This window comes from Carettochelys insculpta, chromosome 1 (assembly GCF_033958435.1).
Source record: "Carettochelys insculpta isolate YL-2023 chromosome 1, ASM3395843v1, whole genome shotgun sequence".
Taxonomy (NCBI): Eukaryota; Metazoa; Chordata; order Testudines; family Carettochelyidae; genus Carettochelys; species Carettochelys insculpta.
Window position 1 is genome coordinate 155040465 of NC_134137.1, and position 20940 is coordinate 155061404.

Consider the following 20940-nt stretch of genomic DNA (forward strand, 5'->3'; position numbering starts at 1 on the left):
AAGACATTTTCAACCAGAGTCTTTCAGCCTTTAACTCTCTCGATAAAAGGAAACGAGCCAAAACCAGTTAAACAATTTGGAAATCTCAGAAGGTTTAAGAGACCGTGAACACTTTGAACATACTTCTAAGCACACAGATAACACTCACCAAATGAGGCAAGATAATGACATTCCAGAGCTTTGGAGCGCAGTTAACAACAAATTTGGACACTTGCCCTATTTATTCCCATTTTCAGATAAAAAATATATCTTGTGTTCCAACAATCTGGTGTACACTGAAGCACAGAAGCCAGATGATTAGAGTGATAATGAAGGCCCAAGCCAATGAAGTCTCTTGAAGAACAACTTTGAAATTAAGTTGGAACGTTTAAAGCCCCACGGTCCCAGAAAGCCCTTTGCAGGAAGCTGAGTGTGTGCTTGCAACAGCTGAGCACAAGTTCTTGCAGCATTCCTCACAGTGACCCCCGCAAGGAGTGACCTGCAGTGATGGCCAGCAGTCAGTCTCTGCAGCAGCCCCAGAGTCCCGCCCCCTGAGCTATCAGGGGCTCTCAGGACCCAGGCCAGTGAGCCCTGAAAAAGGGCACCTTCCTGGACTGAGCTCGAGCTGAGGGACCTGCTTGGGCTGTGGAAAGAAGAGGAGGGGCCCGGACCAGCAAACCTCTCCAGGGCAACAGACACCAAACTAGCCACCAAGGTTTTCAGCGATGAGGGGCCTAATTATCAACATCCCATCCTGACCATTGAGACAGGTGACAGCCAGCTGGACACTGGAGGACCTTGTGGAGGGAACTTCCAGTAAGTACACAGTGGGGCACACACCCCAGCTTGTGGGGCAGGGGCACCACAGCTGCCAGCAGCCCATACATACGCCCATCTTTCCTGGTCTGAACATAGCACAGGTGGCCGTGACTCCCATTAAGCGACATCCAGCACCGACAACACCATAAGCCATACGCGCAGGGAGGCGGGGCGGCGCCACACCACAACCGGAGATGCACCAAATCCACCTGCTCCTGGAGGGAGACGGTGCCTGCAGCGGGGTGGGAGGCATGGCCATTGAGCCGTAACAAGGGATTGACTGTTAGATAGATGAGGTTTTCTTCAGGCAGCTTAGTGAAGCTTCCAAATCACAGGCTCTGGTTCTCATGGGAGACTTTAATCATCCAGACATTTGTTGGGAGACCAATACAGCAGCACACAGACAATCCAGGAAGTTTTTGGAGACTCTGGGGATAACTTCTTGGTACAAATGATGAGGGAACCGACCAGGGGCCGTGCACAACTTGACCTGTTGCTCACAAACAGGGAAGAACTAGTAGAAGAAATAGAAGTTGGGGGGAACCTGGGCTGCAGCGACCATGAGATCATAGATATCAGGATCCAGATGAAAGGAAGAAGGGTGAGCAGTAACATAAAGACCCTTGATTTCAGAAGAGCAGACTTTGAATCCCTAAGAGACCAGAAGGGCAGGATCCCTTGGGAAATGAAGATGAAGGGGAAAAGAGTTGAAGAGAACTGGAAGTATTTCAAGAAGTCTTACTGAAGGCAGAGAAACAAACAATCCTGCTGCGTAGTAAGAAATGCAAACGTGGTAGGCAACCACCTTGGCTTAACAGGGAAATCCTTAGTCAGCTTAAATTCAAAAAGGATGTCTACAAGAAATGGAAATGAGGACAGTTGACTAAGGAGGAGTATAAAGATATGGCTGGAGAATGCCAGGCAGTAATCAGGAAAACGAAAGCACAATTGGAACTGCAGCTGGCAAGGGACGTGAAGAGTAACAAGAAGGGTTTCTACAGGCATGTGAACAATAAACGGGTTATCAGAGAAGGTGTGGGGCCATTACTGGATGAGGGAGGTACTCAATGCTTTTTTTGCCTCAATCTTCACAGACAAAGTCAACTTCCCAATGATGGTCCTAGATGATGCAGTATGGGAAGGTGGAGGGCAGCCATCTGTGGAGAAGGAATAAGTTCTGAGCTATCTAGAAAAACTAGATGTGCACAAGTCCATGGGTCTGGATTTAATGCACCCCAGGGTACAGAGGGAATTGGCAGAGGTCATTGCTGAACCTTTGGCCATTGTCCTTGAAGACTCTTGGAGATCGGGGGAGATACCGGATGACTGGAAGAAGGCAAATGTAGTGCCCATCTTTAAAAAGGAAGGACGGACAATCCAGGGAACTATAGACCCGTCAGCCTTACCTCAATCCCTGGGAAAATAATGGAGGGAATCCACAAGGAATCCATTTTGAAGCACTTGGAAGAGGGGAAAGTGATCAAATGTAGCCAACATGGATTCACCAGGGGCAAGTCCTGCCTCACCAATCTGATCAGCTTCTGTGATGACATAACAAGCTCTGTGGACATGAGGAAGTCAGTGGATGTGTTAGACCTAGACTTCAGCAAGTCTTTTGATACGGTCTCCCACAACATTCTTGTCCATAAGTTAAGGAAATATGGATTGGATCCTTGGACTATAAGATGGATAGAAAGCTGGCTTGATGGTCGGGCCCAACGGGTAGTGGACAATGGCTCAATATCTGGATGATGGTCTGTTTCAAGCGGAGTGCTGCAAGGCTCAGTTCTGGGGCCGGTGTTATTCAACTTCTTTATTAATGACCTGGATGAGGGACTGGGTTGCACCCTCAGCGAGTTTGCTGATGACACAAAACTAGGGGGAGAGGTAGATACCTTGGAGGGTAGAGAGAGAATCCAGAGGGACCTGGATAAATTGGACGACTGGGCCAAAAGAAATCTGATGTGGTTCAATAAAGAGAAGTGTAGAGTCCTGCACCTGGGGCGGAAGAATCCCAAACATTGTTACAGGCTGGGGACCGACTGGCTCAGCAGCAGTACGATGGAAAGGTATGTAGGGGTTATGGTGGATGAAAGGCTGGATATGAGTAAACAGTGTGCCCTTGTAGCCAAGAAAGCTAACGGCATACTGGGGTGCATTAGGAGGAGCATTTCGAGCAGATCTAGGGAAGTAGTTATTCCTTTTTATTCGGCACTGGTGAGGCCACATCTGGAATACTGGAATGCCACATCTGGAATACTGGGCCCCCCCAGTATAAAAAGGATGTGGATTTGCTAGAGCAGGTTCAGCAAAGGGCAACAAAAATGATTAAGGGTCTGGAGCACAAGACCTATGAGGATAGGCTGAGGGATTTGGACTTGTTTAGTTTACAGAAGAGAAGACTTAGAGGTGATTTAATAGCAGCCTTCAACTTCCCAAAGGGGAGCTCTAAACAGGAGGGTGAGAAATTGTTCTCAGTGGTGTCAGATGACAGAACAAGGAATAATGGTCAGAAGTTGAAGAGGGAGAGGTATAGGTTAGATATTAGGAAAAACTTCACCAGGCGGGTGGTGAAGCATTGGAATGCGTTGCCTAGAGAGGTGGTGGATTCTCCATCCCTTGAGGTTTTTAAGTCCCGGCTGGACAAGGTCCTGCCTGGGATGACTTACTTGGGGTTGATCCTGCTTGAAGCAGGGGGCTGGACTAGATGATCTCCTGAGGTCCCTTCCAGCCCTATGATTCTGTGATTCTGTCTTCCTATCCATCCTTGCAGCTCAGCTGCAGGAAGGCTGGGAAAGCCCCAGCCCCTCTGTGCTGCCAGAGAGCCAGGAGGAGGAGGAGGAGGGGGAACATTCCCCACCCCCAGCAGCAGAATGAGGTGCCCGGAGGAGGAGGGCGCGGCGGCATGCTGATGCTAATGAAGGGACCTATTGCCTGGTGGAGGTTGTGGAGTGGTGACTCCAAATGGACCATGGCCCCTATGTGTGGCAGAGGGAGGCATACTCTGACTTGCCGGGCCACCTGAGGGATGTCATGGTGGTCCTGAGGGAGCACACAGGGTTCCTGACATACCTGTTAACCCCACCACCACCACCACACCCACTCCCACTCATGTCCCCCCCACTGCACACCCTCCTGAGCAGGCCCCTTTCTCTGCTACCCCCCAAGCTGAGCCTGCTCCCACTGGACTCCCCCATGACTCTACTTCCCTGTGCTGCCTGCCCCTTCACAGCCCCAGTGGGAAGCCTGGGGATGACAGGACTCACAGACATCGACCCCCACCCCAGAGTAGTGCCCCCAGCACCCCCTCCTGGTTGAGGTCCCCTCTACCACCTCCCATAATAGTTCCCCCTTCTCCTCTCCCAGTTATGGTCCCAAACTCCCCCCATCCCAATTGAGATCCCCCACTCCTCCCTACCAGTTCAGTCTGTCCCTCCCTCTCCAATCTTGGCTGAGGTCTATCCCCATTTTCACACCCCGCCCCCACCTAGACCATCCTTGTAAATAGTTTGCCCTGCTCTCCACTACGGTTCATTTTTTAATATTTGTAAATCGCACAGTTTTCATTAATCTATAAATCTTTATTTTTGCACCATCCCTGTGTCCTGTGCTCTTGGTGGGGTGACAGTGGGGTGTGGGTGTAGATGCATGTGGTAGGGGGATGATGAGGGTTGTCTGTGGAGTGTGGGAGGAAGCATGTGGTGACTGTGGGTGGTGGTCACTATTGCTCATGTGCAAATCTCTCCCAACTTGCCCCCAGAATGCAGACCCCCTCCCATAGGGCCTGGAGGCTTGGGTGGGGACCAGCTGTTTGAGGTGGGGACCATACTGTGCCACCCACCGCGGGGCAGGGGGGAACGCCTCGCTTTTTCCCTTCACAATGTTGTAGAGGATGCAACAGGCACCCTCCTCCTGGGGGACATTCCATAGCCCAACCTCCAGGCACTTGAGGAGGCTCATGCCTCTGCAGGTACCTGAAGGCCTACACCACCATATATTGGACCCGGTAGAGGCGAGTGTTAAATGACTCCCGGGTGGGGTCAGGGTAGCCCTGACCTTGATTTCCTGATGGGAGCAGGAGACGGTATGTCCCAGCCTCTGTGCAGCAGCAGAGCCTGGAATTATGGAACACACAGGCATCATGTCCAGCCCACATAGATGTCCATGAAGTAGCCCCTGCTGTTCACCAATTCCTGGAGCACTACTGCCACCTGGTTTTCAGGGGTAGGGTGGGCCTCATGCGATCGCCAGGGCTTGCTACTGCTTCATTCATTTCTCCAAGTGTCTAATAGCCACATTTTCCTTCTCTTCAAGCAGCTAAAACTGAACACTGTAACCTCCTCTTCTCCAGCTTCCCCAACTCTTTCAAGGGTACGCTATGCAGTCACTGAGATCATCTTCCTTGCCCATCACTCTGACCACATGCCTGGGTCCCTCTTTAAATTTGACCTGATAAAATGGCTACGTGTCATTTTGGCCTTTGGGAACATTCACCTTCCTCCCTAGCCACCCCTTTCTCATATTATGCTGCTGTCCTGCCTCTGCCCCCACCCCCAAGGATGTGAACTGTCAGTTTGTCACCTCGGCAACTCCTCTTTTGTCCCTTATACACCACAGCATCTTCCAGAATTGATCCTTAAACTACTAGGCCCTCTTCCTTCAAATCTTTTCTCATTACCTACCTATATCATGTTTCCTAGAAAACCATCAGCCAGTTATTTTATCACTGTCCTCTGGGGATGAGGAACAGGAGCTGCAGAAGCACCTAGAAGTGTGGAACCACAGACGCTTGAACTGTGGCCCTGCCCCTTTCCTCAAGGCCCTGCCCTTGTGCCACCCACTGAGATCCTGCCCTTATACATCCCTTTCTCCTCAATCCCCTGCCTTCATAATGCCTCTGAGGCCCCCATCCCTGTGTTGCTTCCTTCTCCCATGACTCTACCTCCTTTTTGTTCCTCTACACTCTTTGTTCCTTGCCCTTATGGCTGGTAAAAATGGACCTCTAGTCCCCCTTGTTCTGGTGCATCTGGTGAAGACTGTCTACCACTGTGTATTTATACACTGCCCAGCACAATGGGGCCTTGCTCCTGACACTGCAAAATAAACATTAATCCCTATATTAAAATCAGCTGTTGTTTGGGGTTAGCCTGTGTCAGTGATCTAGCAATGTATGCTCAGTTTTTGTTCTTCTTCATGAACTTCTAATCAAAGCTGCATGCAAACTATCCAGCTCTAACAAATAGCCTCAAAATGAGATAACTAAACTTCAATTTGTTTGCCGGGGAAGGTGATATGGTATTGTTCTGCAGTGAGGTGTTTTTCAGAGACAGAGGTGGTGTGAATAAGATAATTTTTCAATGTTTTTGTCTCTGTATCTCTGTGTGGCTGTGTCAGGCAGAAGTCTAGGTCAGCATGCTATTATTGGTAATTTACTCAGTCAGTGGAAACCAACTGTGTTGTTTTTAGCTATGTGATCTGATGCCTAATTTTTTTTACAAGTTTTTCAGGGAAAAATGTCTTGGCTCCAAGTGCTGACTTAGATTTTTCTGACTGCTGCTAATACCTACATTTTGCAAACACATTTCAGACCAGACTTGGAAGGGTCTGTTCAGCTTGAGAATCCACTGTTTAAAATAGTTAGAAATGGGGACAGGAGAGGAAGTGGTTGATGCTGGTTCTCTTTGCCAAAAAGCAGAATGTTGGTATTTTTAGTCTTAAGTGTTAATTGGTTTGGGGGCACCCAAAGCTCCAGTGCTTTTTTTTGCATGGATATTTGCTGGTACTGAGCACTGGCACCTCAGCAGCCCCAGCCATGTGATTGACTGGGGAAAGAAGGGGTGGGAAGCGGGTGGAGTACCAGCTGTTTTTTTTTTAAACACAAAAAAGCACTGCAAAGCCCTAACACCATATAAGCGTTAGAAGCCATTTGACATATGCGGAGAAGCTCCTACGGGCTCTCTTGTATTTGAAACATGTTTGTAGGCCTCAGTGCTACACTCTTACATTTGGTGCATTAAAATAGCTCATTTCTCCATAACTAGACCCAATGCCTGAGGGTAGCAGAATCAGGCCCACAAGTAATATCAAAATAGTACACTTGAAAGTATTTGGTAGCTTTGATGTTATATTTTATTATGATGAAATAATATTTTGCTCCCTACACATTTTACTTGAGCAATGTAACATTATCCATCGCAGTTGTGTGCTAAAATGCCTCTGTGTAGTGGTGAATTGCAAGCTATTAAAAAACAAAGTTTGAAAATTCATGGTGATTAGGGGAGGTTGTGGATGCTTGGAAAGAGGCAAATACAGTGCCAATCCTTTTAAAAGGGAAGAATGAGAATCCAGGAGACTACAGACCAGTCAGCCTCACCTCAGTCCCTAGAATAAGCACGGAGCTGGGCCTCAAGGAATCCATTTTGAAACATCTGGAGGAAAGGAAGGTGTCTGGAACAGTTAACATGGATTCACCAAGGACAAGTCATGTCTGACCCCAAACTAGAGATAACGGGCTCTCGGGTTGGCCGAAGTGGTGGAAGAGATATACCTTGACTTTAGCTAAGCTATTGATACAGTCTCCCAAAGTATTCTTGCTGGCAAGTTAAAGAAGTATGGCTTGGATGAATGGACTATAAGGAGGATAGAAAGCTGGCTAGATCATCAGGCTCAACAAGTAGTGATAATGGCTCAATGTATAGTTTGCAGCCAGTATCAAGCAGAGTACCTGAGGGGATGGAATGCAGGCTCAGCATGTTCACAAATGATGTTATGTTGGGGGAAGAGGTAGCTATGCTGGAGGGTAGGGACAAGGTCCAGAATGACCTAGACAAATTGGGGGATTGGGCCAAAAGAAATCTGATGAAACTCAGCAAGGAAACGTGCAAAGTCCTGCATTTAGGGTGCAAGAATCCCCTGCACTGCTGCATGCTGCAGTCCATCTGGCTAAGCAGCAGTTCTGCAGAAAAGGACCTGAGGATTACAGTGTGTGAGAACTGGATATGATTCAACAGTGTGACCTTGTTGCTAAGAAGGCGAAAGGCACATTGAACTGCAGAAGCATTGTTAGCAGATCGAGAGAAGTAACTATTCTCCTCTATTCTGCACGAGCAAGGCCACATCTGGAGTCATGCATCAAGTTTGGGCCTATCACCACAGACAGAATGTGGATAAATTGGAGAGTGTCCAGTGGAGGGCAAATAAAATTATTAGGGGCCTGGATCACATGGTTTATAAGGAATAATATAATAATAAAATTACTTGTGTCTCCCACTCCACTCTGTTTTCCTTTTATCACCAACACCACAAGCTTTAGGAATAATACACAAAAAGCAATGATGTGTTAGTTTTATTTTAGCTGATGGGAAACGAGAAGAAAGAGCAAATGTAAAGCTTTTAGCATAGCATGTTTCTCTTCTGTAGCAGGCCGCAGCAAGTCGAAGAACAAAATAGTGGTGGAACTCCATGCACCGGGAGAATTCTTAGAAGGGTAAATGTGCAGCATGTACAAAGCTAAAGCTTCGGTTTCATAGCTCAAAATACAACATTCCCTTCTCTTTTTGTGGGCCTAGCCTCCTTATCTTCATTTATTGCATGTATTAGCCCCGCACTATCCCTGCTCCCTTTAGTAGTTTTGCGCCCTTCCCCTGTATTTCTAAACTCTCCAAGCCGTAGTAATATCGGTGGTATTTTTCGTTTTTGTTAAGTTTAACCTCTCCATCCATCCTCTTAGGTCTCCTTTTCCTGGTCACTTTCAACAGCCTCGTGAACCGAATTACCAGGAGGGTGGATTACACGTGAACTCTGATGGTGAAACATATACCAGGCACCAATTGGTTAGGTTATATTGACTAGTAACCAGGAGAACAGGCAGCATATTGATGTTGAAGGGAACAGGAGACAATATGGAATGGTATTGTGGATCTCAGGGGCTTCAGGTTGCACATTCTTTCATGGGCTGGACTGTGCAGAGGTTTTACACTAGTGGTATTTTCATAATGTTAGTTTGTTATTGTTTATTTTTTGAAAGAGTGTTTGGAGGATTAACACTATTTGAGGATAAAAGGAAGGTAGATTTTCACAAACTGAAATAAGACAAACATTCACACGTAATATTAAAAAATCCATATTAACAAAAAACATAATTTAGATTGCATAGTCAGTCACTTAAATGATAGGAAATGCCAGGTTTATGGTTGCCCAGGAAGTCTTACTTCTGTCTCCTCATAAACCCTGTGCACTGAATAAAGCAAACATCATGTGGAAAAAGTAATATAATAGATAACTGTATAATTAAAGACTGTATCCTAACACATATACACAAGGGGACTGAAATGAAGGTTGCACAGATAAGTGAAAATCTAAAACTTCTGAACCCTTTTGAGTGCTTGAATCTGCAAACTAATAGCTTTACATGTAATTTTCTGGTTTTCTTTAAAAAGGAAAAAAAGGTTCTGTGATGTGTGAATGTAACCATCCCCGCTCATCATCCTTGGAGTTTTGACTCTGAATGGTTAGCACTACAGTAGAAATTGCTGCCACTGGATCATCAGAACTAACTATATGGACTATAAACAGCAGAAAGCTGTTATCCAAGAGGACAGGTGGAACACTGGATCCAGGTGCTGGGAATCCCTCCCGGGTCTGGTTCTTCTCCCTCTTTCTTTAGCCTATCAGTAGGGATTGATGTTGTTCCTACTCTCTGTGGTAGTACAGAGGGTGCAGAGAGTGGGATGGACTATGTGATGGGTTCAGTTAGTGGTGGATCTTGTGGGCAGTTTCTCCATTTTAGTTCCTCTTACCCACCTTTGAGAGTTAAGGGAGCTACAGCTCCGTCTCCTTGGCAGGAAGTGGGGAATGGCTGCTAAGGGACAGCTGTTGAGCCTGAGAGAGGGGGGCTGTAATGTGAAATGAAGAAACCTTGCCACATGTTGGTACTCTTAGAAGAGAGCAGAGGCCATTGGACCCATGTAACAGGTCTGGGAATGGGGGACCCTTGTCTAGCTTACCTAGCATATGGAGATAGCTAGAGATATATAGAAAAGATGCCCATTCCTCCTCCTTGTTCCTCACTCTTCCTGAAGTGCATAGTAGCAAAGAGAAGTCTAGTACCTGAAACAGTTTTCATGCCTGGTGATTTAAACAGGAGCATGATGTCCAACTTGTGCATTTGGATTTTGCATTAGCACCTCAGGATGTAAAAAGCAGAGAGGACTGGACCAGGACACCAGGTTGGAAACCTCTCAAGCAGTGGCTTTGTTTGGATCCAAATCTGAGCTTTAAGGCTTACTAAGTGTTTGCTGTAAAGAGTGTTTATATCCACAGAGCCAATTTGAGGCTCGAAGTGTGGGATTTGAACATCCTATTAAGATTCCCGTTTTTTAAACTGGGCTTCCTGTGCTTCTCCATCAGAATCCAGATTTTTTTTTTCAAAATCTTCATTTTTCTCAGCAAATTGGAAGTGTCTTACACTCACTCAGTCACTCTTTGAAGTTCTATAATGAGTTTCACAGCTTCTTCCTGCAAAACCGATTCAGTAGAAAGCACAGGTCGGATTTTATGTTGGTGCAGTTCTAGATAGCAGAGGAGAAGCAACCGCACAGAAAGCACACTAAGGACTTGCCAGACACCCACCACATCTGCAAGAGATGCAGCAAGGACTGTCACTCTCATGTGGGTCTTCACAGTCACAGTAGACGCTGTAAATGAAGTCCTCAATTGAAAGTATAAAGGGTGCGATCCATAGTCTATGCAGACTGAAGGATGCCCATGCTATATGCAGTTCTAGTGATGGTTATAGTTTATTTTGTCTTGTCAACTCCCCTGCTTCTGGGCTTTAGCTTTAGCTATCCTGTGTTGTTAGCTTCCAATTCTCATGACTGCTGCAAATCTCTGGCAAGAACCAGAAATTATGGTATAGGAGGCTATTTTTCATTTTCAGTTTTATTGAGATCTGAATCACAGTGTCCTTTAAAATGCCATACTTTTAAAGCATGAACAGATCTGATCATCCTGTTTTTTAAAAAAGGTAAATGATTGAGCTACTTCCATTGAGAACTTTGCTTGTGAGCCTTTTGGTAGAGGTATATTGGAGACCGTTCTGATGTTGTGTTTAAGAAGCTCAGAAATTTTAATAAGATTGAGTTTCAAAATCAAATCTATCAAGAATTGTGCCCTGCAGTAGATTACAGGAGATTCTAATCTGAAACTAAAACAGCCTTATGATGGTAAAACCATTTTTTTAGAAACTAATCTATTTTGTTTGTTTTGTAACTTTTGGTATTTATCCAATCAATTGCATGTATTAATTCAGGGGTATTTATTCAGATGATTGTAACCACTCAAAACTAACGACAGCTACACTGTTGCCAAGGTATTAACACAGAATTTCACCTGTATTGCTTGGGTACATTGTGCATTATTGTAGCTGCATGAGAACTTTTGTTGTCTTTTGCTATTTTTTTCTGTGTTTAGATTTCTACTCCACAAAGGGATGGGTGTGAGTATTTATAATAGTTTTATATCGTGCCCTTTAAGGTTCTGAGTGGCTCCTGAAAAATTCTGGGCTCCTTCCGCTCCTGCTGAAGACAATGGCTGTTACGCACACTCATCTCCATAGTCTCTTGTATTGCACCTGGCTAGAGAGAAAGCTGCCCCAGTCCTCCAGCATGCCATGGATGATCATTGTCAAGCTGTGCTATTTTGCCCTTTCTGTGAGACAGTCATGGGAACAGTGGGCTGATAAATGAATGGAAAGGACAGTGGCCAAAAGAAAAAAATAAGAAAAAAGGGAGCACCCCACCAACCATAAATAGTGGTGTAGAACCCCATTGATCATAGCATTAAAAATACTAGTTCAGCTGCCTACAAGCTCTATCCTTGCTCACCCTGCCTTAAAAGAAGAAGGATGAGCCACATACTGAAGTGATTGTCACTTCCTTCATAATGCAGTTTTTAAAAAATTGTGAGGCAAATCTTGGCTTTCAAAGTCATCTGAAAGTCTCCACCTCCCCACTAGCTCCTACTCTCCCCAGTCTTTAGAATAACTCTATTTAAGTGCCTTATGAGGAGTAAGGTTTTCAGTCAACTCAGCTAGCATTCAAAATTATTTTGAGGAGATAAGTGGTATTAGGTGAGGAAGTCATCCCACGATGACACATTTTCCAACCACCAGCATGAATTAAAAAACAATCCAAATCCTGTGTTTTCCAAGGCCTGGGAGAAAATGTCATTTACTTTGTATACTTCACAGCACTGTTAGAGAAACCCATCAGCAAGAGACGGGACAGTGAGGCTGTACAGAAGGCCAAGATCCTTTACTCGTCATGTATGAATGACAGTAAGTAACTTGATTTTTGTTTGGGGTATGGGTGAGCTATATATTACCTACACGGGTTCTGGCAGTAAAAGTTTAGGCCCAGACCCTGCCATTGTACTCATTTAGGTAGACACTTGCACTCAATGAATTCAATAAGGCTCCATGCAAATGCTCTACTCACATGGATCCAGTTACAAGCTCAGAGTCCTGTTCTGTCAATAAAGTTGGTCAACCAGCCTCTAAATATACAGAGACATAAGATACAATATTTACGTATTTCTTCTGCAAAAAGTGACTATGCTTTAAAGGACTCTCAAAATGACATCGGGGTATTAACAGATGGGTTAAATGAGTAAACTATTTCACAGATGCCTCTGATGGAATTGTTCAGCTGGTAAGCAAGCACCAGACAGCACCAAACTTTATCATCTCAGCTCATGCCCTCAGGCCTCTCTCTGAACCCCTGAGTCCATGTAGCATAGCCAGTTGTCAGCCTCTGCCATAAACATTTGTCACCCCTGCTGCTTAACAATCACTGAAGTCTCTCCTCTGTTATACTAGTACACTGTTCTGGCCTGAGGATTCTGGGGAGGTTCAGGGAGGCGGTACTTTGCAACACACACCAAACCCAGCCGACTCACTTGACATTAGAAGAGTGGATGTCAGAATGAAGGAGATCAGGGTCTTGAGGCCCCTCACCCTTTTGATGGTCCTCCCCGCTTACGACCTAGCAGGTTGTTTCCATAAACAAGTTGCATACTTGCTTATTTTTCTTTCTAATGAAAATTGAAATTCTTCTTCACATTCTTATTTTCCCTAAATTGTGGGCACCCAGATGGCCAACCCTTCAACTGGGCCTGACAGCAGAACCCTGTCAGAGTATCCCTGGGATAGCCTGCAGCATTTCTTGCTTTATCCTGCTCTCTCCTCTCATCTGTGCAGCTCTTGTCTTTAGCCGGCTAGTCTGGGTTCTCCATCTCCGTTTTCAACTCTCACAATCTCTTCACCACTCACGTCTGATTGTGCATGTTTCTAGAATCTCCACCACCCAAAAATCTCATGCCACCATAATGTTTCCACAAGGGTCTGATCCTGTGACATCTGTTTTACTTGTGGCCCTTCTTGGTTAAATGCAGTTAGGTGTTTATCCTTACATTTTCTGGAGTCTCTTGAGTCAGTTCCTTGTAGGGAAAGGAGATCAGACGTGGCAGGCTTCTTTCTTCAACACGTTCTTTTATCATTCTCCTAGACTTTGTTGTTTTTCCCTCTCTTTTATAAAAGTTGTGTTTTTCTGATGCTCCAACATGCTGTGAAGCTCAATGCCTGCGTGGCTTTTCTGTTTCACATGCCAGTGTATTTTTCTCTCTGGCCACTCCTACTCCCCTCTTAATTTCGTTTGCAAATAACAAGTATTCCTCTGACCCAATCAAACCCCATTGCCAGTTGTTGAACTATCTCCAGCGGGATTTTGTTACTGATGTATTTATTTCAGTCCCTGTCAGCCACCAACCGTTATTTAAAAAGGTAAGTGTTTCCGATTTTCTTAAACAACAAATGCCATTTCTCTCAGCCTTTGGGTTTTCCATACAGTCCATCACTGTAGCACCAATGCTGATTCTTACTTTATATTTTAAATCTGACCTAGATCATCACAGTCTGTTTTTCCTAAACATGTCTTCTATAGGCTATGTGAAAATAGTGTATAATTAAAGTGTAGAGAGATTTACATTCCAAGGACAGGCATAGTGCTGCTGGAAGCAACATATGTTTCTTCCTGCCCAGGCTATCAATGCTCGATTTGGATAAGCTGCGATTAAGGAAGCATAAGATGGGTCCGCACTAACTGCAGAAGACTGACCCTGGAACTCCTTGCAAGCTGCAAGGATTAAGGAATGCCAAGAGGAGGTGCACTCCAGTTGGCATTCTGCAATAAGGACAGGGACGAATATCGACGGCTGCAAAATTGATTTTTGGTACACACGTGGCGTACGTGAAATTGTGTAGCAGCCATCGATATTCAAGGTAAGTGTAGACCCAGCCATATACACTCATCCCTCGTTAAATGAGTACTTTACTGATCAGTACTTGCTCAAACGAGGGACACATTTACTTACCTTTGTTCACTCTGTGAGTGAATTCCCCCACTAATATGAGGCTAACTCCCTCCCCGCGGCTCCAACCCATGGCAGCCTGACAGTCCCCCCCGGCCTGCGGCAGCCTTAACCCCCCCAGTGCCGGCCCACAGACTAGCCCTGCAGCAGCCTGACCGCCCCCCCAGCTGCTGCCCCATGGCAGTCTGACCCTTGTGCCGGCCCCACAGTCCCAAGGCAGCCCTAACCCCACCTCCGGCCCCACAGACTGGCCCTGCGGCAGCCTGAGCCCCACCTCCCCTCCCCACCAGCCCGGTACACCTAACCCACCGCAGGCTGACCCCACCCTGCCCCCTGGACCACACACCCAACCTTCAGCAGCCTGAACCTCCCTGCCACACCATGGACCCAACTGGCCACCAGGTTTTAACCCTCCTTCCCACTCGTGGCCCCAATCTGCCAACAGCCTTTAACCTTTTCCAACTCCCAAACCCAAGGTTCACTTACCTTTCAAAAGCAGCACCACCTGCTGCCACTCCTTTGCCGAGCTCTAGGAACCAATCAGAGACTTCTACCTGTATGTTAATGAGAACTTAGTGTCCGTCTTATGAGTTTTTGCCTACGAGCACAAAGTGGGGAACCAATTGTGCTCGTAGAGCAAGGGATGAGTGTACTCTTATTTTCATAGACATCTTTTTTAGCAAAGTATAACCCAAGGCTTTAGGTTTGAGCTATTCTGTTTTATCTTGCCTAGAAATTGATCAATGTCTTTAAACCGTTGCATCTCATTGGCATGAATTTATGCCCACTCCCAGGGGTGAAAGTAACCTCTTACAGGTACTGTCCTACTGCAGCCCAAGTCCCTGCTGGCTCTTTATATAGCTCCCTGCTGGCTTTTGCCGCAGCTCAGCCAGCTCTTGCCAGAGCTGTGCACCGGATTGCTTTCACCTCTGCTAACACCTGGATGTGAACTGTTTGGAACTCAAGCATTGGTACCTCTTGCCATTTCAGATAAAATTGAAAAGGCTGATGCAAAACCACTGTTAAATATACTGAAGCAGACACCATTCCGTTGGCCTGTGCTGGAATCTAACATCGGGCCTGAAGGGCAATGGTCAGAAAGGAAGTTCAGCATGCTGCAGACCCTTGCAACTTTTCGTGGTCAATACAGCAACTCTGTCTTCATCCGGTTGTACGTGGCACCTGATGACAAAACTTCCAATAAACACATCTTAAAGGTACGGTGTAACAGCTCTAATACACTACGTATCATAGTAACAGAGAGATAGTTGTGCTGGTTTATATACTATCAAAACAAAAAAGCAGTCCAGTAGCACTTTAAAGACTAACAAAATAATTTATTAAGTGATGAGCTTGTGTGGGACAGACCCACTTCTTCAGACCATAGCCATACCAGAACAGACTCAATATTTAAGGCACAGAGAACCAAAAATAGTAATCAAGGTTGACAAATCAGAGAAATTATTATCAAGGTGAGCAAATCAGAGATTATTAAATATTTTATTCCTTAAGAGGGCAGAATTGTAAGTAAAATACGTTACTGATTAATTAATATCCAAGAGCAATCTGGGTCTCCAAATGAGGTCAGAATATGATCCTTGCTGTTTTTTGTGTCCTATATCTGAAGCATCTATAGCGTGATGGGGAATATTTTTTTCTGTGAAGATGAAAGGTGATGTACCAGTTGCAAGTATTATAAATTTGGGATATTACACTTTATTAGACACTTAATTGGTAGCACTAATATACTGGCCTCTATTGATATGTCATCTTTCATTTCATATGCTCCCTTGACTCATTCATACTTTAAAAATAGTTGTCATTTTCAGTGAAAGGCAATTGCTTCTGCACGGGAATGTGGCGGCAAGTTAGCGGTACGTGCCAACACTGTACAACCATTTAGGATAACAAGTGAATTAAAATATTGAAACTTCTGAGGGAGTGTAGGAGGCAGATTGTCACCAGAACACCTGAGTTAGCATGTGAGATTTGATCCAAATTTTTGTTGTTGTTTAAGAAGACGTCCACCCCAAACCATATAACCCAACCCACCAATTACAAGCAATGAGATTGTAGCTGTGTACTAGAGAGAGATAAAGGCAAAGTGGAAAGTGACCAGTCACAAGAGTGAAATAATATATGTGGTCCTTATATACAAGTTGCCTTTTCTGCACTGCATAGGTTGTTTAGGAGTACTGTGGAACTTAGCTTTTCTGATAGTAGATTTGTTATTGATTCTGGATCAGTTTTCCAAAACTGGTCAGGGCTATCCAGCTGATGTAATTTTTTATGTTCCTAACATGTCATTAAAGAGATTTTTTTTCAGTACTCATTGAGTCAACAGTAAATCAAGTAAATGAGTCACTTCCTTGTTTCATAATCGGGTTCCCATGAACAGACTACCTGAATGATGTTCAGACTGCTTTGGCCAAAGAGAGAGTGTGTGTGTGTGTGTGTGTGTGTGTGTTTCCCTAATGCATGAAACACTAGAATTAGTACAGGAAGTATTTCCCAAGAAGATAGTTAGGTAGTTAGATAGTTAACTCAGCCACTGGTTTGGACAGATCCTTTTGCTAGTTTCTCAGTGATGGATTATACCTAATAACGTGTCCACTGAATTTGCTTAGTAGTATTTAAGTGCCTAAGTAACTGAACAACTGCACAGGCTGAATGACTGTGCATTGCTAATTTGATTAGAAGTTTGATTTGCAGAGCGCCTCTGCCAATATTATGCTTAGTAGTAAATGTTTTAATTAATTTCCAGAAGGGTAGATGTGTAATGAAGTGTTTAAACCTATTTATGACAGGAGATATATTTTAGTGTTCTTAAGCTTTCTCTCTCAGCATTGCAGGTTCTTGAGCAATGTGGTTCAGATGAAATAAACATCCCTATTCAATCCCTACTGAACCTTTTCCTGAGGGCTAAGAAGTTGGTTAATTGGTTTTGGTTTGTTTGTTTTTTTTGTAATTTTTTGCTCTTCTTGGTTTCAACTAGAATATACTTCTAGCCCTAGCAGAGCCAAGTATAGAAAAAAATTCTCTTCTTCCAAGACTGCAAGACTTATTTCTAGACCAAAAAAGTTTTGGCTAAATTCAGATAAGTATTTAAATGTCCAGAAGGTGACTTGAGACAAAATCATCAGAAGTCCACCGTTGCTGCTGTAGATAACTTCACTTGGGCTATGTCTAGATTACAGGGATTTGTTGACAGAAGTTTCTGTTGGAAGTTATCATCTGACAAAACTTCTGTTGACAGATTGCAGCCAAACTGCCAAGCGGATTGCAAGAGTGAGCCACTCTGTTGACAGAGAGCAACCAGACTGCCTGGGATCTCTCTTGACAAAATGGCCAGCTGGAGGCACACTAGACAGGGCTGCCTGGTGTCCCAGAAGCCCTGTGTGTTGACAGAGGGCCTCCTGGAACATGCAGACTGGGTTGTCAACAGAGGCATTATTCCTGCGGGGAGCCAGGTACAGGTGTCAACAACAGTGCTGCATTCCGTCAACTTACAGTTGAGAGAATGCCTTGGGAATTTGAACGCTCCATAGGGTTTATCAGCAAAATGGCCAAAACCCTGTAGTGTAATCGTAGCCATTGAAAAATAGTACAGTGATATTATTTCTCAGAAATCATAAAGCTGTTGAATTGTGTGTGAGTGTAATATGGACTATGTAAGGAGTATTATATACTTTTCTGTTACTTTAACAGTTAGACCAAGCAACCCTGTCCTTGACTGCACGGGAGGACTACCTTGATAATACCACAGAAGCTAAATCTGTAAGTATTAATAAATTGAGGTTTGATAAATCATTTTCCCACTAGGGACTTTTTCTTTTTAGCTGAGCTCCAAATTGAGATTGGGCAAGGTGGTTTGCTATTTATGCTAGTTTATACTTATAGTTAATTGCATGTCTTTTGTACTCATCAATAATATTCTTCATTTTAGAAAAATTATAAAAACAAATTTCAGCTCTGCACTTCCTCTGAACCAAACCTGCACATTTTAGTAAGTTTTGGGTTGATTCAATTCAACAATGAGAGTGGTGTAATGTCTGTAAGCATCAACAGTGTATTAAGTTCTAGATCATCATTGTCAAGTACATTTACATTTCTTTTAATTCAAAAATTAGGTTTCTAGGTCTTCAGTATTCCTTTTCTTCCTATAGTCCCTTGCAAACATCTTCATGCTCCCAACTGAGTATGGATTGCGAAGTTTAATGATTATTGTAATATTTAGTATCTGCCCCACCTTTTCCCCAAAGTGTGATGGAAAAATATACAATGCCCAGCACTTGTAGCCCCAGACTCAAGAAATATATCCCCACCATCTTTATGTGGCAGTGGCGTGACTGCTCTCATCCAAGTTCTGATCCTTTCTCTTCCCCCTTCAGCTCTCAGGTGAGCTAGTAAGTTTTCCAGTGTCATCCTTCTGACGAGGGGGTGGGTACTGTCCAGTGAGCTACATCTACCAGAAGATGAAATGTGTAGCTAACTGGAGTTTAATTTTATTCCTGTCTTGAATGCTGGCTAGTAGGATTCTACCAGAAGCTCTCCAAGACATCAGAGAACCTAGGGAATCCAAAAGGCCAGAGTAAAGGCACGTCTACACGAGCCGGCTACTTCTAAGTAGCCGTGTCAACTTCGAAATAGCGCCCACTACATCTACACGTGGCGAGCACTATTTCAAAGTTGAAATCGATGTAAGGTGGCGAGACGTTGAAGTCGCTATCCCCAACAAGAGATGGGAATAGCACTCTACTTCGACGTTGAACATCGAAGTAGGGCACGTGTAGATGACCCGCGTCCCGCAACATCGAAATAGCGGGGTCCGCCATGGTGGCCATCAGCTGAGGGGTTGAGAGATGCTCTCTCTAGCCCCTGCAGGGCTCTATGGTCACCATGTTCAGCAGCCCTTAGCCCGGGGCTTCTGGCTGCTGCTGCTGCAGCTGGGGATCCATGCTTCATGCACAGGGTCTGCAACCAGTTTTCGGCTCTGTGGATCTTGTGCTGTTAGTGCAAGTGTGTCTGGGAGGGGCCCTTTAAGGGAGCGGCTTGCTGTTGCTCCGGAAGTGCTAGTCTACCCTGTGACCCTGTCTGCAGCTGTTCCTGGCACCCTTATTTTGATGTGGGCCGCTTTGGTGTGTAGACGCTGCCCTGCAGCGCCTACTTCGATGTGGTGCTGCCCAACACGTCGACGGCACCAGCCCTGGAGGACATGTAGACGCTATTCATCGAAATAGCTTATTTCGATTTCGCTACATCGAAATAAGCTATTTCGATGTAGCATGCCCGTGTAGACGTAGCTTAAGAGTGGAAGAGGGGAGTGAGTTGTTGCAGTGAGATTGATACATTTGTGAATGCGTTTTCTGTGCAAATATACCTACCCAGTTCCTTGGTAAGGGCTTGTCTACACACAGACTTAGTACATGGCAAGCTGCAATGTGAATCTACAGCACGCTACCTTACTGTGGACTGGCCACGTGGACCATGCCACTGCACAGTGTTTGAAACCACAGAATCACAGAATCATAGGGCTGGAAGGGACCTCAGGAGGGACTTTCAGTCTACATAGCTGTTAGCGCATGGCATGCTAGCATGCTGTAGCTTTACAGCTTCTCTTGACGTGCAGTAATTCTCTGAGCACAAACATGAGTAGGTGTGTCTCAATCCAACATACACCTGCCATTCAGTATGTTCTGAAAGCTCTATTCAGTGAACCACGAGAGAGCACAATACTTGTTATGGCATTGTTTCCCCATTTCCCCTGTGGTGGAATCAAACCAATCTCACAAAATGCTCATCTTCCACTTGAAACAATTTCCTAAAAATGCTGACTACTTCTCTTATGACTGTAACTGTGCTCCCAGGTGCTACTGCCGCAGCCATGCTGAGATGTAGCTGAAACAGTCATTTCAATCTCCTTTCTTTTCAGTACAGAGATGCCTTTTTGCAGTTCATGGTGGATACTGCAGTGCTTTTGGGTGCTAATGCCTCACGAGCAGAGTCTGATATGAAGTCAGTTTTGAAACTGGAAATTAAAATAGCCGAGGTGAGTAATTTTCATTTGTGTAACTGTGTGACTAGCTGATAAAAAGATACATTAATTTAAACAATACAAAGTCTGTGGTTTTTCCTTTGTGCAATTATTTGATTAACATAGATTAACATACTTTGTAACATTTCTTGACAGGTGAAATTGAGAGTAGAAGCAGTAATGAAGTGATGAAAAGGAAAATTCGAAAGCAGACCTTCTGCATTAGTTAGCTGTTAACTCATAAATCTGTTCTGAGATAACTAACCACATTTTTAGTTAATGCATCCCCCATTGTGCAGTAAGCAGGATGTTGTATTTCCACTAACTAATGCATGTGAGGAAGCTGGAAGTAATTGTCAAAGTAACATTAAGTATAACTTCAAAGAGTTTCACATCTAGCTTTCCTCTTGAAATGTTTTGTTGTCTGTTAGAACATTACAGCCACTGAATAGTGGGGGGTCCTTATTTGTTCAAGTACAGAATGATGGGTTTATTCTATCAGTATTCCATTTGTTCCTGCATGAAAAAGGCTATGGTAGGAAAATGGATCCTTCCTCAGTCCTATATAATTTATACTTGCTTTTAATGATAAAACTCCTAGCTTTCTGAGAACTGGTTGGAGATAAAAGTGACATGTATGGTGACCCTGTGCTTCTTGCCTTCCCCTTTTTACATATCAGCAT

At 44.6% G+C, this 20940-nt stretch overlaps 1 protein-coding gene across 1 annotated transcript in view; it reads left to right on the forward strand.

Annotated features, from left to right (window-relative positions):
* PHEX (phosphate regulating endopeptidase X-linked) overlaps positions 1–20940 on the forward strand; it is a 168295-nt gene that overhangs the window by 50722 nt on the left and 96633 nt on the right. Inside the window, exons 4-7 of the mRNA XM_074983374.1 lie at positions 12047–12133; positions 15214–15440; positions 17932–18000; positions 20156–20272. Of these exons, the coding sequence (XP_074839475.1) occupies positions 12047–12133; positions 15214–15440; positions 17932–18000; positions 20156–20272 (500 nt within the window). The remainder of the gene's footprint in view (positions 1–12046; positions 12134–15213; positions 15441–17931; positions 18001–20155; positions 20273–20940) is intronic.